This window comes from Acomys minous, assembly GCF_964271855.1.
Source record: "Acomys minous genome assembly, chromosome: 18".
Taxonomy (NCBI): Eukaryota; Metazoa; Chordata; class Mammalia; order Rodentia; family Muridae; genus Acomys; species Acomys minous.
The window spans coordinates 45,073,268-45,099,166 of NC_140501.1; the positions used below are offsets into that span (position 1 = coordinate 45,073,268).

At 43.4% G+C, this 25,899-nt stretch overlaps 1 protein-coding gene across 4 annotated transcripts in view; it reads left to right on the plus strand.

Moving 5' to 3' along the window:
• The window catches only part of LRCH1 (leucine rich repeats and calponin homology domain containing 1), a 181,462-nt gene that overhangs the window by 138,805 nt on the left and 16,758 nt on the right, over window positions 1-25,899 (plus strand). For 2 of the 4 annotated variants that reach the window (XM_084766976.1, XM_084766977.1), the window contains exons 14-19: window positions 5,643-5,696; window positions 6,383-6,455; window positions 8,792-8,896; window positions 17,696-17,805; window positions 18,631-18,768; window positions 22,737-22,814. In XM_084766976.1, the coding sequence (XP_084623102.1) occupies window positions 5,643-5,696; window positions 6,383-6,455; window positions 8,792-8,896; window positions 17,696-17,805; window positions 18,631-18,768; window positions 22,737-22,814 (558 nt within the window). The remainder of the gene's footprint in view (window positions 1-5,642; window positions 5,697-6,382; window positions 6,456-8,791; window positions 8,897-17,695; window positions 17,806-18,630; window positions 18,769-22,736; window positions 22,815-25,899) is intronic. The other 2 variants (XM_084766978.1, XM_084766979.1) reach the window with 1 other exon arrangement.

Here is a 25,899-nt window from a genome sequence, read left to right on the forward strand (position 1 = left end):
CACCAGCCTGGGCTCCCACATTCAATTTTCTGGTGCTCTTCTCCTTCTCAAACTGTACATTTTGTGTTTGTTTTTGTCCTGCTTGCTACTTTTCATGGTAGGCATGCATAAGAGTTATTAATAACTACCCAACAGAATAAATACGAGGCTGTCTTCAGATATCCTCTGCCATTAAAACTAGTTCCAAACTTTTCAGTTAAGCCTCAGTTAGAGTCTTAGGACAAGGGCAAAGTCAGCCACATTCTTTGCCAAAATATGACGAAAACGGTCTCCGGCCACCCAGTCGCTAATACTGTTCCCCTCTGCTCTGGGGGTCGTTCTCACTCGCACCACCTCAGAGCCTGTTACAATCTATCCCATCCATCCTCGTGAGTGGGGTTGAGATGGCCGATTTTGAGACTGAGATTCCTTACAAATCAGTATATGTCCTGGGTCTGACTGCGCATGTACTGACGTAATAAAGCACTTCACACTCAATGTATCTGCGTAAAATAATTGAGATAAAGTGAATGGAAAGGGAAGATCTGCATTTGTAGAGAATACGGTTGCATTGTTACAGCAAGGGATTAGTAATTACTTTACATAGCGGCTGTGGCTCTGAATTGCTAACACTGTGCAACTTAATTAACCTCTCTAAACTTTGCTTTTAGTTTTGGTCAATTTTGGTCTAAATAATAGATAGCTGTTGTACAGCTCAAGTGAGATGATTCTGCAGAAATCTTACAGCAGAAGGCTGGTAAGTGCGAGCTGTAATTCTCCTACTCAGTTTTTGCTATCAGTGTCGTCACCAGGCCGAATCACCATGTCACTTCTGCCCTGGGTGGGCATGTCAGCCAATGAGCCAGGGCTGAACATCAGGAGACTTTTGTTGGCAGGCAGTCCTGGACTTATGCTCTCTGTTTGAGAATGAGTTTCCTTCTCTGTAGAATCACTTTTTTTTAAAGGATTTTTTTTTAACGTGTATGAGTGTTTTGCTCATATTGCATGTGCCACATACATGCCTGGTGCCCACGGGGATCCGAAGAGGTGTCGTATGCCCTGGTACTAGAGTTACAGATAGTTGTAAGTTGAACCCAGGTCCTCTGAAAGGTCAAGCGCTCTTAACCACTGACCTCTTAGCTGTTCCACCCCCTCCCCGTACATTCACTTTTTTTTTTTAAAGGAGTTTCCTATTTAGAAATATTTTAACTTTAAAAAGATTATTAAATCACAGGGTTCTATAAAAGTCATAAAAATATTATAATCTTCTATTAAGATTTTCCAGTTACAGGCTAAATAGCCTCAGTATGCAAATCCAAGATACTACAAAGCTTGAATCTGTTTGAAATAGTAATAGGACACCCCAAATATTAAACTCTGCACTTGATCTCATGAGACACAGTTGCGCTTGGAAACACAGAATAAAATCCCCTCAGACTGTGTACAAGGCATACATGAAATTAAAACAAACTGTTTAAATGAAGGTCCTGCTTCCAAGTCCCTGCTCTGTATTCACAAATAATCCAAACCCAAGACTGCTGACGTCCAAGTCCAAACGCGTCTAGTCCCTTGCCCTTTGTATTGATGTCTTCCCATGTCTATTACATTATTTGGTCTCTCGCCTTCTTTCTCCACATCCAGGGTTCTTTGAAACAGCTGAAAGCTTACGCATCACTTTCCTCCCCGCCCCCCAGAAGCATTTCAGTGTTATGCTGTGTGCAAATCATCCCGATTTAGTAGGTAGTGTAGGGGCTGTAGGTACACTTCAGCCTTCCACTTCTGTAGTGTTTGCTGACGAGCTCTTACCACCAGCCATCCGGACTCAAGATATGTAATGTCAATTCATCTCAAACAGTTCTCTGTCCCTTTGCTGTGGGCTACAGTCTAGTGTCAAGCATTGCATCTGGTTGCTGAGTTCCCAGGTCTCTTTAGCCTCTTTTGCTTTGCAGCATTTCTAAGGATGGTGACTCTCTGATGTCGAGATCGCGGAGAACACAGGCCTTTCCTTTTTTTGATGTTTTAAAATAGGGTCTTATGTAGCTCAGGCTGTTCTAGAGCTCTGTGCAGTTCGGAAGATGACCTTGAACTTCTAACCATCCTACTCCTACCTCCTCAATTCTGGGATTATAAACGGGTTCCACCGTAGCCCCTGCCAGGGCTTTTCTTTTGGAGACAGGGTCTAATGTAGCCCAGGCTGGCCTCAAAGTCACTGTGTAGCAGATGGCGATCTTGAACTTCAGTGCAGTCTGCCTCCACCACTGGAGCGTTGGGGTTGCAGGTGTGCACCGCCACATCTGGTTTATGTGCTGCTGGGGATTGAACCCAGGGCCTTGTGCATGCTAGGTCAGCGCTCTCCTAACAGCGGTATTTGTGTCACCTCGCCCTTTCCGTCCTTTTCTAGTGGGATGTTCTTCCTTTGGTGTTTGTCTGACGTTACCTTATGATTGAGAATCTTATTTTGGATATTGCCTTGGTGCTGTTGTGCCCTCTTCCCAGGCCATCAGATTTGGTGGCTTTCTGTGTCTTCCTCTCTGCCATCGATTGTATTAGCTAGAACATTCATTTGTTACCTAAGCCCTTGTCATCGCTATGTTATGGTTATTTTATTTCCCCCTGTGATCAATGAGAAGTCCGCAAAGAGGTACTTCGGCTGCCCATGACTATCCTGCTGCGTGACTTCCAGGCTGAGGATGACACAAGACTTCTAGACAGAAAATAGCTCCACTGCATCTCCAGGGCACAGTGCAAACATTGTGTCCCTATTCAGAAGCACTTATTCCTAATGGGGAAGCAAAGGAGGCCTTGCTGGGTGCCAGGGTCTGTGCCTCAGGTTTACAGGCCTCATCAACACAGGTGCTTCTTGACTTACAGTGGGTTTCTGTTTCCAATGATCTCTTTTAACTTGAAAATGTATTTAATCTACTGTTCCTTTGCCTAGCCTTCTGCTATTGGCTTTGGAGCACTTACATTAGCTAGCAGTGAGGCAAAAATCATTTAAAAATAACACCTGCTTTACAATAAGAGCTGAAGTGATTTATTGAACATTGTACGGAAAGCATTCGATGAAATGGCATGGCAGCAGACACCTGTAACACCAGGAGACAGAGTCAGGTGGATCAGGAGTTCAATGTCAGCTCTGGCTACATGACATTTGAAGGCAGGCCAGGGCTATATGAGACCTTGTCTCAACAACAACAACAACAACAACAACAACAACAACAACAGAAGTGAAAAACACACAATAGTGATGGTTGGATTGATGACTGGATTGGTACATTTTTACACCAGAGTAAAGCAGGCATTTTTCAAGTCTAGCCTTCATGAAGGCAGGACTCTCTATTTCCGTCTCTTCAGTAAGTATTTTCTGCGTGCTACTATGTGTCACTGAGGAAGCCTCAAAGACCACAAAGGCCCTGCTCTTAGCAGTGTATATTTCCCAGGACTACTTGGAAATCTAGGAGTTAGTATGACCCATTCACAGGCCCGAAGCTCAAGTTGAAGAGACTGACCAGGTCCATTACCATGGTAATCGATAGGCCCCCCGACTGGTCCACCACACTGTCACACTCCAGACTTTGTATTCAGCCTTGTCACACTCCAGACTTCAGTGAGGGCCGATCGCTTTGAACTTTTCCTTAAAAGCTTGTCTTGGCACAAGGGGAGAAACCAACATCCTTACAAGTTCTTGAGCAATGCTTTCAGGGATGTGGAAAGAGTTTGGAAAGCATAGAAGAGGATGCGTATGCACTACATACAGACTAAGCCCAGGTCACAGCTTTGTCTGTGTCTCATTTTCATTTGGTATCCCTGCACAAAGCTAGGTGCTTGAGCCTGTTAAAATGTAAGCAGTAACTGCATATGTTTCCGCTTCCGGTTCTGGCCAGGCCCAGGCAACTGCAGCATGTCTGGCTGGGGATAATTCTGACACTGAGGCAGGAGGATTCCAATTTCAAGGTGAGACCCTGTCTCAAAACAAAACTTAACTTGTTTCCAAGATTGCTGGAGCACAGGGAAGGAAATAATGCTTCTAGGGGGTCAAAGGTTCCTCAACTCAACTCCGATTTGGCTAACATGGTGCTTTTCTGTTAGCTTAGAATGCTGTATGCTTGTTTGCCTTTGCTCCAGTGAGTAGCTGCCTTTGGCATAAAGCATTCTTGTCTTCCTTCTCAAGTTCGCTTTTGGGCCCATGACAGTCAGGTCTTTGTGACGTTCAAAAGGAAAGGATGAACAGCTAGTCTGATGCAACAAGGAAGTCATGAGATGAAGGAAGATTCTTGAGGCCCCTGGTCCTGCTTCTGTGGTCACTCTTGTTATCTGGTCACACGCCTACCCCCCCCTCTCACCAAGAAGACTGTGCTGTCCTTTGCCAACCTGAGTCTTGCTTTCTGTGTTCTTTGGGAAAGGATAGTGATTTTAACAAGAGGAAGGGACACTTAGTCTGTGGCCACTTTGGATACGGACGTGCAAGGGACTAAGGGTGTCCCGGGAGGATTGCAGTGTATAACCATGACTGAGAGGTGAAGCGAGGGTCGTGGAGGCGTTTGCCTCTGCGTCATGTGATCTGCCTTGACCATACTTGAGGGGACTAGCCATATGAAATCCTGAACTTTGCTTGTTCACACCGTGACAACGCATCTTGCCTGCTTGTACATGAATAGCATTGGAGCGAGGAGGCTGGGAGAACAGTGTGGAAGCTCCATAGAAGACACTTGAAGAGTAAGCCTGATGCCCCTTGTTGGTAGTTCTAATAAGGCCCTGTAATTGGATAGGGACACGAATGACATCTTATCCTAAGTGTATTGTTAGCTGCGTTCATGTAAACTAGGGGTATTTTTTTTAAACAGCACCCCTCAACAGCACGGGCATCTTAGATTTACGCTTGGATGGTGGCATAAATGAAGGTGTTTATTACCTGCTCCAAACTTTTTATTTATTAGAATGCTATATAAGCCATGCTCCGTTCCTTAGCACTTTTATTAACCAATGATTGCCAAGGCAAATTGAGATTAGACTGGTCACGTAAATGAGATTTCTCTAGCTTACTCAGGGTTCAGGCATGTATACTTATTAAAAGCTCCCAATGTGTTTCTGTATACTTTGGAGCTACTGCCTTGGACCACTTAACTAAAAAAACCACAGTTAAAGTGGCAAGTGGAGCCAGCAGACAGTTTAGTAATCTGGCCAGATAAGATGTGTTCCTAGGGGCTGGAGAGACGGCTCAGAGGTTAAGAGCACTGACTGTTCTTCCACAGGTCATGAGTTCAATTCCCAGCAACCACATGGTGGCTCACAACCATCTATAATGTGATCTTATGCCCTCCTCTGGCCTGCAGATGTACATGCAGGCAGAGCACTGTATACATAATAATAAATAAATCTTAAAAAAAAAAAAAGATGTGTTCTTAGGTCCTGGGAAGGAATCTCCACATTGGGGATCTTTTATCTTAATATGTGCTGTCCTTAGATATGTTTTCCTATGAATACAGCTGTATGGCTTTAGAAAATAGATATGTGACCTTTATTGCTACTTAACACACAAATTAATTCAATGTCTGCCAGTGTGTGCTTCCTGGCCGGGCTATGATGGAGATAAAAAATGATGTCGTTCGTGCTTCTTCTTTCTCACAATCCAATGGGACTTACACATTTGTCTCTCCCTTAAGGTTCAAAATGATCTGATGTTACAGAGTAACGGAAGCCAGTATTGTCCAAAGGAGGTAAGATTCATGAAGATTTGTGGACTGAACTGAAGTATCTTTGACAGACGTGGGTAATCTAAGTCTGGGATTAGTGAGTTAACGGAAGGCCCTCTGAGGTCTTTCATTAGTTGTCACTCACTGTCACGAATTCACGTGGCTTTATACATAATTGAAGATTAATTTTAAGCCAGGCGTGGGGGTGCCTTTATAGAAAGTGGCAGACGATCACTCAGATCGATGGCATTTATGCATTTGTTACCCAGAACGGTTCTGCATGCAGTTTCTGTGCAGATGAGCCGTGTGCTCAGCTTGAGGGGTGTCCTCTTGCTGTCGTGTTAGGAAGGCTTTCCTTAGATGTGCTTCTTGGCATGCCTGCACACGTGCAGTCAGCCATGATGAGAAGTGGATCACCAGCTTTGTGGCACTGCAAAAATACTTTTATTATGAGCAAGAAAAAAAAAAACTTCAGTACAATAACAAAAAACAGTAATAGTAACACAATTTACTAGAGGGCTTGAAAGCACTCTACTGACTGCCTCTTAAAGCACCTACAAAATGATTAAAAAAAAAAAAAAGCAACCCTCACAATGTAGCCTTAGAAATGCAGAGTGGTTTTATAATAATACTTGGGCGTACAGGTGTATCTGGTTCTTCAGCCCACCCCCACCCCCACCCCCAATCATTTTTTTTTTCCCACCCCACAGATGAAAGAGCCTTCCCCTTCAGTGTCTCCTACCGTAAACATCACAGCTCCGTTTGGCCTGAAGCCTCGCTCAGGTATGTGAGCCTCAGCTTAGTCTTAACACTGAGTTACTCAGATGGTTCCTCCTAGGCCTTTCAAATGTATACCTGAGAAATGTGAATGTTGCCAGTTGTAGTCAGCTGGGGGGGGTCCAGGCATCAGAACAGCTGCAGCTTGTAGAGGTCAGGTGGAGGTCAGGTGACTACACTGAACTTCTGGTCTGTGCTTCCAGGAACGGGCGAATAAGGGTAGCAAAGGGAGCATGAAAATAGGGAAGGAACATTCCCTGAAGCTTTTTACCCAAGGAAAACGAAATAGCTTTCCTTGACCCCAAAGGTTCACGGTACCCAGGTGAGATAAAGGGCAGCCTGAAGGCAGAGCCCTCCCCGAGTATGGTAAGGTCTCTGCATTTACTCACAGGAGAGGGTGGGCATTTTAAGGCTTGTCTGACTGGTTAGGAGTCAGGAGGGGAAATTCTTACAGCAGAGCATCTTGCTCTTTAACCTACTTGATTTTAATTTGTGTTGCTATACAGACAGAAATAATTATGGCAATGGGCAAAGTTACTTTCAGTTCTTAAAAAGAGGACCCTAGACAGAAAAACACATTACTTCCTATAATTCCCAGTTTTAATGCTGTCTGCCCTCTTTAAGGACCTCCTTTGTTTTAATGTTTTTTGTTCCTTTGGGAGTTACTGTATTTATCACTAACACTTTTAAGGGGATTCTTATAACGGACCTCGGCACGTGTAAGCATGCCAGGGGGAACACACAAGTGTTCTTGGTTTTGGAGGAAAAGCATTTTGGCAACAGTATGAGTTACATGTTTCTGGCTTAAAATAAAGGCTGCTATGGGAAAAACAAAGGTGATTCATTTGGAAAGGAAATGTTTTGTTCTTGGAGAACATTGATGGATGGGCAGCCTGTGGCCAGGTGTGGAGGTTTCCTGGCCATTAGAACAGTGTAAGAAAACAACAACAACAACAACAACAACAAAATAAAACAAAAACAGTTGGGGAAAAAAATGCCCCTAGTGTGATCAAAGTTTCTAGACCAGTTCTAAACCCAGGCCCTGGCACATGCCAAGCATGCCCTACAGAATAATAGAAAGTAAAAGAGTAGGTGAGATAGTATAAAACTAGGAAGACTGGCCTGCTCGTATATGAGATTTAGCATAGAGGGCCAAGTCTGGGCTGTGCCTTGATTTTCAGAATCCTGTCTCTGGTCTGGAAGAAAGGGAGGTAACTGCTGTTGCACCTCCTCTGCCTCATGGTGGGCTACAGGTTCTCTCAAGCCTTCTGGAGAGTTCTGCAAGATTTAAAAAAACTTTCAGTTTCAGAACTGAAATCAGAAGGCGAGCGAATCTCTAAGGATTAGTAGTCTCTTGAGTGTTGGGCCCTGTAATTTAGTCATAAAATTGATTCACTGACTTTGAGTGAACTTACAGAGCCCAGCCTCAGCTAACGAAGGCAGAGATTTGCCTCGTACCTGCACCATTCATTCTGTGAAGAGATGAAAAAATAGAGCATTTATTTTAAGCTGGAAAATGCAAATACCATTTCCTCCCCATATTTTTAATCGCAGATTCCTTAAGCACCCAGTGAAATTACTCTCTGAAATTAAGATGTGTTATCATTTATAAATAGCTAACTCAAAAGTTCTTCAGGTTCCACCCCCCCCCCCCATGTATTAGCTAGTTAGTTTTATTGCTATGTAGATTGTATTAAATATTCAAAAATACTTTACTGAGCAATATTGAAAAATGGGTTCTAAGGCACTTCAGGGGTTAAAGGAAGAATTGATAAGGTTCAGTTCTTAATAAAACACCTTACGAAACCTTACAGAGGGACTGGGAGTGTCTTAAGTCTACCGCCTTGATTTTTTTTTAAGAAAGCATTAAAATGCACAATTCTTCTGTAGTCATTTGGTTTCTAAATGACAGCACATGTGTCCATTTTGAGCTTTTGGTCTACTGGATTTTGCAGTCTTATCTGCTGCTTAGCTGCTCAGGAGGGGTTTGCGAAGGGTCTCTGTCTCTTTAGGCCTTTTGCTTTCAGTCGCTTAAACTGTGAGTGGTCCCTTCCCTCTGCCGCCATGACCCTGGGCTTGCACAACCGTTAAGGCTAAGGCTGTTAGCTGCATGTGACGTGTGTGACCGACGGGTACTAACGCTCAGTTTTTATCACTCTTTTTATTCCATGCGCCATCTTTCATGTTCCTTCCTTTTATTGTACATTTGAATCTTAAACCCCGTGTAATGAAATCCACTTCATTTCCATACGAACCTTATGCCACGTGTGAAATGCTGCGGCCCCTTTGGTTTTCCCTGGTCCCTGCGCAACTGCCCGCCTGGCTCTCTCGCTCTCCTGCAGACCCGGCCCTCACTCTCCCTCCTATCTCCTCCAACAAACTTACGCAGGCACACACATGGGACAACTCTAGCTACAGTGTTCCATCTGAAGGAGACAGTGACAATGGTAGGTACTTTGTCTCTTCTTCCGTGTTCTTGCGAATAAGCCAGTTGACTGTACCGCACATACATGTGTGTGTAGCTGGGGGCAGTGTATATTGACCGTACTCAGGAAGCCTCGGAGGCAGAAGTCTAGATAAGTGATTGTCAACTGTTGCCCAACAGTCAACAGTTGATGGTGTGCTTTTTTTTTTTTTTTTTTTTTTTTAATGGTGTGCGTTTTTTTTACACACTCCGAGGCTGCTGACTCTGGAGAGGATTTTAACAATACTCTCTTCTCTGCCGATTTGGCTTGGGGTTTCGCGTTGGTCGGTCCACTCATCTACAAAGATTTGAACTCGCGTCTTTGGCTTGTCTCCGCTCCTTGCTGACCCCATAGCCAAAGCTTTCAGAGTTTGTCTTTCAGAATGTGGGTGTGGTGGCACACTCCTGTAGTCTCAGCTTAGGGGAGGCTGAGGCAGGAGGATAGTGAGTCTGAGGCCACCCGAGACTATGTTTTGGAGCCCTGCCTCAAAAACTAAGGTTGATCTTTCATTATGTCTGCTTACGACTTGGGGCTTTTAAGGCAATTTAAAGGTAGAATTTAAATTCTAGGGTTTTGAACTGAAAATATTGTTAACTTTGAGAAGTCTCTAAAAATGAACAGAAATTACTTTTCCCTTTTTCTTTCAAAGTTTTTACATATTTTGACTTTCATACTTGTGGTGTGAATTCACTTACATTAAAAGATACTACTCAGTCTAAAAATGTGTACATTTAAAAAAATTGGGAGTACCTCAGTGAATCTTAATATGGCTATCTTAACTTTGTATCATTATATATCTCAAGTAATCCAAGATAAAAATAAAGTGATTTTGATCTGTATACGACATATGCTCAAATCTCTGTTCTGGTTTAATGCTGGCTCAGATTATAAACATTTTACTTCTAAATATAAAGTGATAGAAGAATTACTAAGTGAAACAGAGAAATAAGGCGTGAGGCCTAGCTGCCATGCACACCTAAGTTGTTACCGTAAGTTGTAATATAAGTTGTTCGCTAAGGACGTTGTCTGTAATGCTTGGAAAATTTATAGTTAGAATATTTGCTGTGATCTCTGGTTAAAAGTTCAGCCAGATTTTCCATTTATTAAAGAATCATGCATATTTTGCTAGACTGATTCTACAAGATATGTTAGTGTTTTATAGTCATCTATGATAGTGGTTTTCAACCTTCCTGATGCTATAGCTCTTTAACACAGTGTCTCGTGGTGTGGTGACCCCCATCCATAAAATTATTTTTGTTGCTACTTCATAACTGTAATTTTGCTACTGTTATGAATTGTAATATAAATATCTATATTTTCTGATGGTCTTAGGATGACCCCAATGAAAGGGTCATTTGACCCTCAGAGGGGTCACGACTCACAGATTGAGAACTACTAGTTTAAATTTTTTCACTGAAAATAATCATGACTAAAAAAAAAAAAGCAACCATGAAACAAAACCTCCTCCTTACGTCATCCTGGTGCTGAGGAGAAGGGTTAGATAGAAATTTTCTTGATAAGCTGTTCTTTTATTTAAAACTAGGTAACCAAGTTCTGAAGAAGAATCTTTTATGTTCTTTTTTGGGTGTGATGCTGTTTACTGGAAATAAGCCTGACATTCAATATTTATCTGTGAGTTGAGATTTCCTTAGGAATGATGTCTGAAACATGAAGACTTTTTTTAAAAAAAAAAATTATTTATTTTATTTATTGCATATGAGTGCTTTATCTGCAGAAGCGGGCATCAGATCACATTATAGATGGTTGTGAGCCACCATGTGGTTGCTAGGAACTGAACTCAGGACCTCTGGAAGAGCAGGCGGCACTCTTAACCACTGAGCCATCTCTCCAGCCCCCCCCCCCTTTTTTTTTAAGCTGGGAAAGATTTAAATTTTTTTTAAACAGCAGGAACTTCTATGCTGGCATGTGAACTGACTACAGTCAGGAAGGCCAGGTGCTCTGTGGGTAGCTGAGAGACGGGGATCAGATAGGGCTCCATCCCCAGCTCCTGCCACTGTCTCCTGTCAGACAAATTGACATTCCTTGTACAGGTGAGGACCTGGTGTACGAGGTGCTGGGCCAGGCCTTTCCATTTACTAAAGGTTCTGAGAGGTCCACGACAAACAATCATTATAAGTATCAATGAAAAACAACCGTGCATTTATTACACGGCCGTGTTTTCCGTGTGTAACAATTCCGGGGATTTAGCACCCGGTACCACGGCAATAATAAAAGCATTGGCTTCTGTGTCCTGTTGGGTTGGGCAGCGTGTCGGATGTTTGTTTTTTTTTCGTTTTTCTTTTATTTGCGGTTTGTCCTAAGTGTCAGGCACGTCTTCATTCTTTGTGTATTAGACTTCGCCTTGTGACGGAGGTACGTCCTCTGACTCAGTCGAAGAAGCTGCCCTACTTAAGTCCACAAGTAGAGGAGCTGAGGGGCGTGGCCTACGTTCTGGGCTGTTCTCGATCCTTCCATGGAACTAGACTGTTCTACTCTGTAGGCCTTTGTGTTGTGTCCGGAACTGTGTCTTGGCAGGTCTAGAAATGCTTATTCGCACGTTGGCGTTTTCTTCGTTATCTGATACCTGTAGCTGTCCAGCCTTTTAATGAGCTGGCTAGCTCAGACTATCATAACTTTTAGTTGCTAACTTTGACAACCCTGGAATAGGCATCCCGTTGTCCATTGCCTCACTTTGCCCACAGAAACTTCTCCTTTTATTTAAATCCCTTCCAACATTTTGTTCCAGGTTGAGCTCGTTTTTTAATTCACCATTTTCTTTGTAACGTAGTCTTCAAAGAGATTTATTTTTAAATGACAAACGGGCTGAGAGGACCTCGGACATTTGGACACCCATAGTCTCTGAAGCTAGTCTCCCAAGAGGGACGGCATGGCGTAGAAGTCCACCTGCGGCTCGGCCTGCCCCTGCCACAGGCTGGAGTGGCTTTACCTTCTGGGAAGTCACCTTCTTCTCCTGCCCTCGCTCCTGTGCCTTCTTCTGTGGCTTAGTCTTCCCTTTTTCCATTTGCTTGGTAGTCAAAAGCCAATCCTGGCCTCTTTTGAAATGTTTCTACCTTCTTCATTTGTGCTGAGTTATAAGTGTTAATTTAGACTTATTTAAAATTGACCTTCAGGTAAGAGTGACTGAGTGGGCATCCATCTCCAGCCAGTTCACAGACATCTTTGTTGCTTTTGTGATTGACAGTCTAGGAGAAAGGTCTTACTCTCCCCATTACAAAAACAAGGAAGCTGAGAGTATAGGATGGGTCATCAGCGGCTCTCAGCTCTGGTTTCAGATTAGACTGCCTGGTCCCCAGGTTGAGAGACGCTAAGTGAACATTGGTGTAGGAGCTAATCATTCACTTGTTTGTTTCTTTGTTTATTGTGTACACGGTAGATGTGAGAGTGACAACGTCTAAGTTAAGTAAACTACCCAAGATAATAGAGAGGAAATTTCAGCATTAGCAGGGCAGTAAATGGACCTAATTTGCTTGGCACACTAGAAGGAAATGAATGGGTTGTTTGCCCGATTTCTAACTCCCAAGAGCTAGAATCTAAAGCCTATATTTGTTCAAAGGCATTGTATTCCTGCTCTGGCATTGTACACATTAAAAGGTACTCTAGTCCCCTTTCTTAACTTCCAAGAAAGAGGAAGCTAACTTTCAAAGCACCACACTTCCACAGAGAAGGCATTTCCTTTTAATTTCATGCAAAGTGTGTAGTTTGCTTATTTTATTTAATCATTGAAATGGTAAAATGTATTTAGTGTAGGCTTTAGAACTGTGAGATTTGTTTGCTTAACTGAAAGGTAACAATTGGGAAAAAGGTTCTGTTTGTTTGTTTTGTGCACCTGTTAACTGCCTGCCAGTGCTAAGCATGCCTTTAACATACATGTGCTAAGCGTGCCTCTAACACACATGCAGCTCCAAAGAAGACAGACACACAGTCTCTGCTGTCGTGGCACCGTAATTTAGAGGCCAGTGTATTCAGACCTGGAAAAGGTAATTCGGGATTTTGTTTTTTTTTTCTTTGTGAGAGGATAAACTAAGAAGCTCATTTTCAGGAGAAGGTAATTTCTGCAAAGATAACTCTCAGATACACCCATCTTTCCTGAGAGGTTTGAAGCAGGTGTTTCATTTACTCACCAGCAGGCCCGCGGCTGGGCACACTGCTTTGCGGGATGCAGTAGGGCACGAGGCTGGGCTCTGGCAGAGTCGTGGATGTTATGCAGTGATGCAGAGTGATGAGTGCCAATAAAGACACACAGATAAACAGCCTTGGATGCTCACGGCAAGGAGAGGGATAAGGTGAAGAGGTCCTGACTTTCCAGGCTGGAAAGACCAAGACCAGCAGAATCCTCTGTATTTGTGTATCTTCATCCTCCACAGGCCTATGTTTAGGGATTCATCTCCTGCTAGGTGAATTATAGCCAAGGCTTATGTTCTGTAACTGTTACTGATTTGCCCCCTAATACTTAAACAGCGAAGGGCTCGTTTCCCCCTTTATCTTAATCATGTGCCCCACATTACCTGTACACAGGTACGTACATGTGGGGCACGGGCACACCCTCACAGAGCTCGCTTTCCCTGCTTTTTAACTTATATTTAAGCGGGATGGCACTGAAAAGCTCTGCTAACATTTTTTTTTTAACGTGATTAAGTAGCCTCAAGTTAACCCTTTAGTCCCCTGAATCGAGTAGGGAGCTCTTGAGGTGCAATGATAGGGCATTTAACGTAAGTCAGAGTAATTCTTCCATTGATCAGTTTCCTGAAGACTTGATCTCGAAAGAATTAAGCTGGCAGGTGTATTAGCTGAAAGAGTTTCTTTAAAACTCTTAAAATAGGGCTGGAGAGATAACTGCTCCTCCAGAGGTCCTGAATTCAATTCCTAGCAACCACGTGGTGGCTCACAACCATCTATAATGTGATCTGATGCCCTCTTCTCACCTGTAGGTGTATGTGCAGACAGAGTACTGTATACGTAATAAATAAATAAGTCTTTTTTTTAAAAGTAAAGCTCTTAAATAGTCCACAGTAGTTATAATTAGTTACATAGATTTAGTGTCTATTTACATATATTCCTCATTTCCAATACTTGTATGTACATTCAAAGTATTTGCTTGAAAATATAAACTACATTTGAAATACCTTTAACACCTTTCGATTGCTTGCTATGCACAGAAAAGATACACCAGTGTGCAGGTTTTGTTTTTTAAGATGTATAGGAATTTAAAACAAACAGGCATGCCAAGAAATTAAAACCCAGGCCTCCTTGCATTACCCTGATATCCCTCACGGGGCTTTGCTAACACAGAGGCTTGAATTGTGTGCCGTCAACCCAGAGATCACAGTTCATTTGACTTCCTCATATTTTCATTTTCAGAGTGAAATTGTCCAATAAAAACATATTGAAAATATTAAGTATGCCGTATTAGATAAGAGTTTCCCTAGGAATAAAGGCAAAAGGGAAATGACTTCTGAAGCCAACAGTAGGCCCACTGAAGTGGGGTCATGGCGCCCCTTGGTGACATGTGTGTGCATTACCAAGCTCCGACCACATTCCTTGACTTTTTTTGGTAAATTCAGTTTAGCATCTTTGGGAGCTGAGGTTGCTTTTAGGTTTTATGTTGTATTTTTCTCCCAATTGCTGTGCTTCCGTCGACAGGTTTTTGCTTGCTTGCTCTTCCATGCCTCTGGTTTGTCCGTCTTTCCCCCTCCCCTCCCCGCCATATTAGCCTTCTCTTGTTGCTTTGGATTTTTTTTTTCTTCCTTTCTTTCTTTGAATTGGTCTTACTTCCTGTGGGCCTTGGCTTCCTGTGGGGCCTTGGGTGAGACACTTCCTGCTACATGCCTTTGGCTGTGTTACCAGTGCATTCTTGGTTTGCTTCCATCACAAGTGCAGGGCACAGCCCCGTAGGTCAGCCTCATGACTCCACGAACTGTGAGTCAGTGGTTGTGTCATCTTTCTCATCTTCCCAAGCGTCTTGGCGCTGCTTCTGGCATCTTTGAACCCATGTAGAAAGAAAACTGGAGGAATAAGATGGATACCATCAAACAACCCTGGATATTTAATTACATGAAGCACGCACAGGCTTTTGTTTCGCTAAGTGTTACATTTGCGAGCCACATTTAATTTTTTTTTTTTTTAGTGATTTATTCTTATTGTATGTGCATTGGTGTTCTGTCTGTGCATGTCCGTGAGTGTCGAATCTTGGAGTTCCGGACAGTAGTGAGCTGCCATGTGGGTGCTGCGAATTGAACCCGGGTCCTCTGGAAGAGCAGCCAGTGCTCCCAAACGCTGAGCCATCTTTCCAGCCTTAAGTACTTTTACATTTATTTTATTATTTGTGTGTATATGTGCACGGGTTTGCCGTGGCACACTTGGAGAGATTAGAGGACAGGGCGCAGGAGTCAGCTCCCTCCTTCCACTGCGTGGGTCCTGGGAACTGAGCTCAGGTCCTCAGACTTAGAGGCAAAGTGCCTTTACCATGGGGCCGTCTGGCAGCACCCTCCCCCAGCCCCCAATATTTAATTTTTGAAGTGTGGTAAACTGAAATCATTTCTAAAGTAGCCCTGTAGGAAATGAAAGCTGTAGACTCTTTGTATTCAGCACTATCCAAATGGCCATGGCTGCTTCTGTGACACCCGTGCCCCGCACTAGGTGGTGGTGGTGACTTCTGACGTGGGGATTCTTTGCACAAACTGCCCGGAATGACTCAGTCCGCCCCCACCCCCACCTCCCCGGTCCATCAAAAAAATCTATATAGAGGAAACCAGACCGTCTCACTTTCCAACAGCTTTATGTCTCCATGTTTAAAAAAAAAAATCTCTAGTAAAGAAAATGTAATTAAGATTCTTGCTAAAATCAAGCACCTCCTCCCCCCCCCCCCCCCCCCCCCGTTTTTGTTGAGATGGGGCCTCATTGTCTAGCATTGGCTGGTGTATAACTCACTCTGTAGACCAAAGTGGTCATTAACTCACAGAGATCCATCTGCCTCTGCCTTCCAGGTGCTGAGATTAAAAAAGCATGTACCATCATGCCCAGCTACTAAAAATCATTCTTTACACGTAGAATATTTTTTTTTATAGAACTACAGAGGCACTTTTATTTAATCACTTTTCGTTAGCTTAAATCTGTGCGGGGTGCAGCATCACACAGATTTCATATACAGTAGCCTTTGCAAGGAGGATGCTTTGGAATTTGGCACAGCGTACGCCCCTGTTCCCGTGGGCCAGAGTTACCGTTCCCAGCGTGTTATTCTGGTTTTGTTGAGTTTGTCTCTGGGAGTCACTGGGTTGTGTTTTGCTCTATGCAGCTAAGGGCATCTCTTACCCAGGGAGGATTCAGTTTCGTCTCTGGCGTACACGCCTTCAATTTTAAGAAGAGCCATGCGCTCGTGGGTTACTGAGACCTCCCTTATAGCCAGCAAGAGTGACCTTGCAAGTACAGCCTTCCTAATGTATGTGTTTGCTTGTTTGTTGGTTTGTTTTTCCTGAGACAGGATTTCTCTGTGTTATCTTGAACTTACTTTGTGTCCTGAACTCACTCTGTAGACCACGCTGGCCTCTAACTCACAGAAATCCACCTGCCTCTGCCTCCCGAGTGCTGGGATTACAGGCGTGCACTACCACACCCAGCATTCCTTGTGGCTTTTAGAAGTCCTCTTCCTGGTATGCCTCCACAGGTAGAACGTATTTTAGTCATCCCAATTGATGTTATTGCCCAGAAGTTTAGAGCATAAGAACTGTGTGAGTCTTTTGCATTGATCGTTTATTCTGTTCTGTACGGTGCTGGGGTTTGAACCCAGGTCTTCATATGTGCTGGGTAAGTGCTCTACTACTGAGCTACACACTCAGCCCAGGAGAGTACATATTTTCTTTTCTTTTTTAACTTAAAAATGGTTTATTTATTTTTATTTTATATATATGGGTATTTTGTCTGCATGCATGTCTGTTTACTAGTACCATCCCTGGTGCCCTCAGAGGCCAGAAGGAGGGTGTCAGAACCTCTGCAACTGGAGTTACAGATAATTATGACCTACTACATGGGTGCTGGGAATCGAACCTGGGTCCTCTCAGACAGCAGACAGTGTCCTTAACTGCTGAACTGTCGTCTGGCCCCCGAGACTATGTGTTTTTTCAAGTCCTTCAGATGAACCATTGGCTTTAGTCACTGCACGGGGAGGAAACCTAAGGATCTCAGGCCAGTGGTGATGAACCCGCCTGTAGAATGGTCAGTCCCTCTGCCAGTAATCTGTGCTCATCTGCAAAGAGCTGGCTCTTCGAATGCCTGACCAGTGATGGCACAGGAAGGCAGGAATTTTCCATTCCATTCATATATATGTAGTCCCATGTGTCATCACCTTGTCTTGATAGAGGCTTATTAAATGTGAAGCTAGCAGAAACAGTTTTCTACGCCTATTTTTAACATGTAAATCAATTCTAATAGCTTCATATTTGATCTAAATTATTTACTTTTAAAGAAAGGTAAAGCATGTGATTAGCTCAGAAGGTGACAGTGAAGGCAGAAGGGATGGTACATCTGTCTGAGTCACGGCATGGCCTCATCACCCCACAAAACCAGCTTTGCAGTACACATGACCTAAAATGACTCAACAGAGAATTTTCTTTAGAATATGCATATGAAATGTTTGCTATGCATCGGATGTTTCCCTGCTTTAGTGAATGACAAATAATTTGGGATAAATAAGTAATGTGTCTAACTGAAATAGAGATGGCATTGTGTGGCAACACAGATTGATTTCTTTTTCTGTTTCTAATACAGTGTTTCTAAGACCTCAGAGAAATTTGGAGTCTATAGACCCACAGTTTACGATCCGGAGGAAAATGGAGCAGATGAGAGAAGAGAAAGAGCTGGTGGAACAGCTTCGTGAGGTACTGGGAGGCGACCCGCCACTGAGTGTGACATTCAGAATCAAAGCACCAGTTGGAAAAGCCGGCCTGGAAGCATTGTGCACAGTCCCAATTTCAGTTTAGTTGTGCAGTTTTGGTTTTTTTGAGACGAGGTTTCTCTGTGAAACAGCCCTGGCTGTCCTAGACTCCCTTTGTAGACCAGGCTGGCCTTGAACTCACAGAGATGCTCCTGCCTCTGCCTCCAAAGTGCTGGGATTAAAGGCGTGCACCATCATCCCCTGCTCAGTTCTGCAGTTTTTAACTAAAACAATACAACTGAATCTGTCTATACAGAGGATTTGAAACATGTTTGAAAATATTTAACTAACATGAGTATTTTACAGACATTCTCTCTATGTCTGGGGTGTGCATGTGTTTATGCGTGTACACACATGTATGTTCACTTAGGTGCGGAGGCCAAGAGATGACCTCAGGTGTTCCTTAGGTGCCATGTACATTTTTGCTTTTGATTCAGGGACACTCCCCCCCCCCCCCCCCTTTCACTGGCCTGGACCTTGAGGAGACTGAGCTGGCTGTCTAGCAAACCTCAAGAACCCTCTAGAGGTCAATTCTCCAGCGCTGGGATTACAGGCATACACTAACCATGTCAGACTCTTTGGGTTCTGGTATCAGACTCGCATCCTTGCAAATACTTTTCCCTGGCAGAGCCATCTCCCGACGCCCAGACACTCTTACCCTCGCCCCTTCATTGAGAGCAGGCTTCAGTGCATAAATACCGCTGCGTTGAACACATGAGTTGTTGCGGTGCCCATAAGCGACTGCCTCTTTTCTGCTTCCCACGCCCAGAGCATTGAGATGAGGCTGAAGGTGACCCTCCACGAAGACCTGGGGGCGGCCCTCATGGATGGTGTCGTGCTCTGCCACCTGGCCAACCACATCCGCCCGCGGTCCGTCGCCAGCATCCACGTCCCTTCACCGGCAGTTGTAAGTAATGCCAGATAGAGGAAAACTGTCGTAAAACGGACTCCTTTTGCACAGAGTTATTGGTTAAAAATGCCAGGTGGGCCTCTAGGAGCTAGCCTGGACCCTTCCTATTGGGCCCCATACAAACAACTAGTAGAACAAAGGAAAGGGAAAGGTCTGAGGGAACAGCATGTTCACTAAAGGGAGACTATTTATAAACAAATATGGGGAAGACAGAAGATGGTGTTGAAAGGAGTTACTGATTGATACACTAGGTTAAAGGCCATAGAGATAGCTCACAGAGATTTGGCCCTCCTGAAGCGGGGTTTAAGCAGCAGGTATCTCTTCAGAAGGCCGTCTGGCTTTTTCTAATGGACTCTCTCGTGCCTTTGTTTTCTCAGTCCAGTCTCACGGTGTATTCTCTAGATAGCCTGAGCTGGCCCTGGACTTGTAATCCTCCTGCCTCAACTTCCTGAGTGCTGGAGTTACTGGCTGGGCTCTCTTTTCTTTATTCACCGCTGGGGGTTTCTACAGTAGCTTATGAAGATGTGCATATAGAAAGCATCCTTATACCTTAGCAATTAGGGCTTCCCTCAGCTGGTTCTCCTCCTCCCTTCCCAGCCTCTTACCTTCTTCCTCTGCCAGGGATAAAACCCTTAGGGCCTCTGCCTGCCAAGCAAGTGCTTTCTCACTGAACTCTATCTTAGTCCTGACCTTTGTCCTAGATATCACAGAGCCCAGGACAGGTGAAAGAAAGCTACAGGGACAGTATGTGATCCTGCCTCCAGGACTCTGCGAGGGATCTGAGATAGGCTTGTCTTTGAAGCCCACATAGGGATGCATAAACAAGAGCAGCGAGAGCCTATGCCAACAGACTTTGTGCATTAGGGAGAGTTAAAGAGATATAGGGGCTAAGATGCAAGGTTGAGTTAAGATTCCAGATCTATGTCCAAAAGCTTTGGGCAAGTTGCATCCTATCCTGTCTTTAGCTTCATAGGCCCTTCTCTGAAATAGACCTGCCCTTGAGGAGATGAAGTGAGGTACTAGAGAGACGAGACTCCTAAGTGTGAGCCACTGCTGCTGTCCCTGTTTATAAACAGCAGAGCCACTAATCGCAAGGTACAGTTTCAGCCGTGTAATCAGCGTGTCTTTGAGTGGCCACTTGTGAAGTCCCTGCTGTCCTCCCTCAGGCAGCTCTCACTAGGGCATTTCTTTCTTTCTTTCTTTCTTTCTTTCTTTCTTTCTTTCTTTCTTTCTTTTTTTCTATCTCACTTGGTTTTCTCCTGACAGCAGAAAAATTAGCCAATTTCATTTCCTTTCTATCTTATTTTCTTTCAAAAGTGTGTCCACTTTTTTTTCTCTCAGAAATATGATGGGGAGGCCATTTGACGTTTCTTTAAAATCCTTCTCTAAAAAATAAAATAAAATAAAACAAACGAACAAACAAACAAATAAATAAAAATCCTTCTCTAGCAACCTTAATGCAGGACAGTGGATTCTATCATTCAGCACAGTGCAGAGACCTAAAGACTTGCACTTATTGATCGATTGATTGATTGATTGGTTTTTTTGAGACATGGTTTCTCTGTGTAGCCTTGGCTGTCCTGGAGCTTATTCTGTAGACCAGACAGACTGTCCTCGGCCTCAGAGGTCTATCTGCCTTTGCCTCCAGAGTGCTGGGGTTGAAGGTGTGTGCCACCACTGCCTGGCTAGATTTGTGTTAATTGTTCTAATTCTCTGGGTGGGTGGATGTACGTAAGCACAGGTGATTGAGGATGCCAGAAGGGGGCATTGGATTCCCTAGAGCTGGACTTGCAGGTCTTATGTGAGAGCTAGGGACTGAACTTGTGTCCTCTCTTGGCCACCGAGCGATTTCTCCATGACATTGTGTGAGCTGTAAGACAAACTCTTAATTCTTTCCCCAGTTTATATGAGAGAAACTGGATTCCTTGGCTTCAGTTGAATGTGCACACTTACCCTGCAGGGTATCAGGAGACAATAAGAACCATAAACCTTTATGCTTTTATTTAAGTTTCAGGAAAAACATTATACTTAAAAACAAATCTTCAGCTGGGCGAGGTGGCACACGCCTTTAATCCCAGTACTCTGGGAGGCAGAGGCAGGCGGATCTCTGTGAGTCTAAGGTCAGCCCAGTCTACAAAGTGAGTCCAGGACAGCCAAGAATACACAGAGAAACTGTATCAAAAACAAAAAAAAAGACAAAACAAAACAACAACAAAAACAAAACTTCGTTTGAATACTTTTTAATTGGAAAAATAAAGGAAACCGTGCTTGGTAGGAGAAAATAGCAGAAAACAGGAGCAAAGGATCATTCTTTTCCTACTGTCCACAGACAGCATCCTTCTGTCTTTCTTTTTTTTTTTTTCTTTTAAGATTTATTTATTTTTTATTATGTATACAGTGTTCTGCCTGGATGTACACCTGCAGGCCAGAAGAGGGCATCAGATCACATCATAGATGGTATGGTTGTGAGCCACCATGTGGTTGCTGGGAATTGAACTCAGGACCTTTGGAAGAACAGCCAGTGCTCTTAACCTCTGAGCCATCTCTCCAGCCCCGCATCCTTCTGTCTTTACCATCAACATGCTCCATACATTTGTGTGTTTTAACTGTGATCTCATATACACTCTGTAGTAGTGCTTAAAATCTATGGAAGCCTAAATTGTCATCAGATCTTTCCTGAGCATCCTTTTTACAGTATCTGTTACAGCTCGCTTCTAAATGTGTACCTACCAGAAATTCTCCTGTGAGCTTCTTGAAGGTTTTTTGTTTTTGAAGAGTGTGTGTGTGTGTGTGTGTGTGTGTGTGTGTGTGTGTGTGTGTGTGTGTGTATGTGTGTGTGTGTAGGCATGCGTTTGCCATGTGGGTGTGTAAAGATCAGTGGATAACTTAAAGGAGTTGGTTTTCTTCTTCCACTGTGTGTACCCTGGAATGTGACACTTGTGAGAGGAGTCTGTTCTGCTGGGATGGACCGTGTTTCTTTGGCCTCTCGGCTAAGTTGTTTCACATGGTAATAGGCCCTTTGAAAGGGTGTGTGCATATGTGTGTGTGTGAGGTCTTTTTAAATTGTCTTTTTAGTAAACACTGCAGATTTGAAGTTTAGTGACGTTTAGATTGTGACCCCAGGAGAAAAGTAATAATCAGTTTGCTCTCACTTTGTTACTTCATGCTATTAACACAATAAAGTCTTTATTATTACTATTGTTTATTATTATTATTATCATCGTCATCGTCATCATCGTCATCATCCATCATCATCCATCACCATCATCATTATCATTATTAAACACAGTTTTTCCACTGGACAGTTTTGGTCAGCCATACTTTCTGCTTTCCTTTTTGAAGGAAATTAATAATGGAATATTTAAAAATTGGCAGGCAGTGTTTAAAATTTACCATTGAAAATTTCCTCAGTAAGAATCAAATGAACCTACTATCCTTCTACATTTTCCAGGTCATCTGCATGAAGATCAGTGCAGCAGTGGGAAGCTTTGGGATAAAACCACTATTTTTAGTGCTTTTTGCCTCTTTGTGGTTTTCTAATTAAGGTTTTTGTTTTGTGTTTGGTGAGGAGACAATTAATTATTCTCATGGATTTCAACCCTTTGTATCAAAATACATTCGTTGGTAGAGAAAGGTGATGTCTATGCTACATTTTTAGGGGAACTAAAGCAGGTTATCCCAATTTTATGGTCCCACAGAACTCTGTGTGTGTGTGTTTATATGCGTACACACAGATACTTAGACATGTGAGAAGAAAAACCTATTAACATGAAAATGCATGTTACATTACATACTTGTGTCTATCTAAACAGCTGTCTAACTAACATGCATATATAGATGTCTGTGTAATGCACACCCAGTCCAGGAATATGACCGATAATATTAAGTTTTTTGTCTCTAGATGGATGTTTCTGTGCAACTTTTCATCTTAATAATATCCTGTTTCTGTATGTTTATATTTTTAGCCCAAACTCAGCATGGCCAAGTGCAGGAGGAATGTGGAAAACTTCTTGGAAGCATGCAGAAAACTTGGCGTTCCTGAGGTAACAGCAGACTTAGTTCAAATGGCCATGTTCTGATAAAAACGTCAACCTAGCTGTTTGAACCATTGAATAGACATCATTTTTGTTTGTTTTATATCTTTTTTTTTTTTAGTTTCAAGAAATAATCTTGAATAAGTGACATACATTTGTAACTGAAATTATTCTATTTCAGTGTAATTAAAAGTGCTCTTACATATATGTTCGGTTCTAAGGAAAAGGGGAAAACCATTTAATATGATTTTCACATTTTGAAATGTAAAATTCCAAATGATAGAGTCACTAAGAGGAACAGACCAGGCACAGGTGGCTTCCTTAGCCTGGGCGGTTTTGCAAAACTGATTGCTGGCTTTTGTTTCCAATAGATGCATCTTAAGATACAAACCAGGCTAGTGTTGATTAAGAATGCATTGATGGCTGTTGTTGTCATTGGTGGTAACGATGCGTGTGGCTTTGTCATGTGCTGACTACTCACGCCCTCATTTTATCCCTCATTCTGCTCTAAACCCAGTCGGCATGTCTCTGTAGCCTACCTAATTATACAGTTCACTTTTTCCCTGCCCCAGGCTCAGTCCCATGGCATCCTCAGGCAGGTGCTTGGAGCTTTTAGAGACTTCCCTATTTAATTGAGTATAAAACAACTTCAGGATTTAGGTAGCAGCCACATGAATTAAGATGTTCTTCATCATTACGGTAAACAGAAATGAGTAGAAATTACATTTCTAATGGCTTCTGTGTTTCCTAATGATAGGGATAAAAACGACAGTTAAAAAAATCTCCTCTGTGAGATTCTGAGCTTGTGAATCATTTCAGAGCATAGGACACAAGGTTGTTAAAATTGATGCCACAGCTGTATCGTTCTCCTCCAATCCCCGTTTTCCTTTTTTTTTTTCTCTCTCTCTTATTTTGGCTTTGGGGTAGGTTAGTAGGAGGATTTGAGGGTTATTAGTGACGTGTTCTTACATCAAGCTCTATCAATGAAAAGAAACTTGACCTGATTCAATTTTTGAAAGACAAAATCTAATTTTTATATATTGGCCAAAATGTCTCTGTGATCAGTTCTGCTTTCAGCCTGTAAATCTGTGCATCTGTGGTGTTTGTGTGTGCTTGAATGTTGCTCAAACCCTGTTGGCTTCAGTTATTTGTTAAAACACAGTTTTTCTGATAATTTGATTCTCCTGTGGTCTAGTAGGATCTCCCCGCACTGTGAACTGGACCGCACAAGCCAGTTTCAGAGGATAAATTGCTTGTGTCTGCACTAGAAAGCCTCTGTGAATTATGAAGGATCCTTCTAGGATCATCTTGTCTGTTGGCTTACCCTGGGGCACAATGAGATGTGAATGCTCTTACTCACTTCCAGTGAGAAAAGGAAGTTAAGTTGCCATAAAAAACAAAAATCAAAAAACAAAAACAAAAGACAGAGCATCACAGTTTCTCAAGTATGCCACCTATCCTGGTGCCCCTAACAGTGACAGGCAACTGACAGTCCCCAAGAAGAGTAAAGCAACGCGAATGGCGAATGACACTTGGCTAGGATCCTATGACCCAGTTGTTTGTACTCGGTCACTTTTAAAGCTGTGAGTGACCTTCAGCAGGGAAGGCCTACTTAAGCGGAAAACCAGAAACCCCCAATCGGAAGGTGACTAGCAGTGACCTGTCGCTGCTTGTTCCCGGCAGAATGTTTTCACCTCACACATGCATGGGGGAATGCCTCACTCGAGGACATGACACTGGAGTGCACCTGCTCTCTAAGACTCTGCTTAGTTCTGCTCTGTGATAGAGTCAGACTTCGGAACTCCAGCCTCAAGTCAGCATCAACAGTTTGTACAGTTGATCAGCTATATCGGGGTAGATGCGAGGGCTGAGCAGATTCCATGCAAAGTCAGTTGTCGGGGTGGGAGGGATTTTTTAAACTGTTATTACTTTTATAGTTTATTCTATTTTTTTTTGAAAGAAGCCTTCACCAGTATAACCTTAGATATCTGCCCCAGAGTTGGTCAGTATTTGTGATGTACAGTTGAACGGTTGATCCTCAGAAGCAGACTGTGAGCTTCAATTATCCAGGAAGTGTGCCCCTATGGGAAAGGGTAAGGCAGCATCTTAGTAGAGGGCGTGGCTGAGACGGTCTGGTGGACACGGTAAGCCCACTCCTTACAGTAGGGTGGCAGAGCGGTTCTGGGCTGGGTCTTATGCACACACTGCTTCTTTGGTGGCTCGATTCAGAGCTGTAGGCAGCATCAGGCAACAGCGGTACCCTGTGTGCGGCTGAGGCTAGGGGCCAGATTTGCAGCTGTCTTTGTCCACCGTGCAAGCATCACCGTGGCCTTGAGGACAGTGCTTGGTGGGCTCCTAAGTCATTCAAGAATAGAGTCTTGGAATCACCCAAGAATCCAAGTCTGGTTAAGTCTTGGGTCCATGAAGCCACTTACGCACCTGAGCTTCCTTTGTCATTTCTGAGTCCTCCTGGTCCTCCTGTCCTCTTGTTTGCATGCAGCACGTTCATTTTTGGCTATCATCCCACATTTGGGCTACTTTGGGAATATTACCGGTAGCTTCTCAGGTTGACCCAGACAGCAGTGGGTGTGGTCACATTGGCAGCAGTGGCCCTTCCTGCCTTATTGGCCACCCAGTCCCTTCGGGAGGATTCGAGGGCACTAGTTTTCATTCCAAATCCACAAGGACAGGCCATTGGGTGGACCTCGGTTTCTGCACCAAATGGAGTTGGGTGGATTATGTTTGGAGATTTTCTCCTTTGTACCACCTTTTAGTATTTGGACTTGTGTTTTGTAGTGAAGTTTTGTTTTTTGTTTTTTGTTTGTTTGTTTGTTTTGCTGAAAGTAATAGTAAAAGTGTCCCTACATTACAGGTGCTGTGAAGGTTTAGGAGATTATACAGGTGTAATGACTGACCAGTCCTATGCCTCCGGCTCTGCCTTTTTACACTGCATTCAGCTTGTCTTGGAGACTCAGGCCGTCTTCATTCCCCACCTGCCACTGTCCCTGGCAGACACCCCATAATCCTGGGACCTCTGATATTCCAGGATTTCTAGGCAACCGAGGCTGCAACCTTCACCAATGCCGTCATTTGG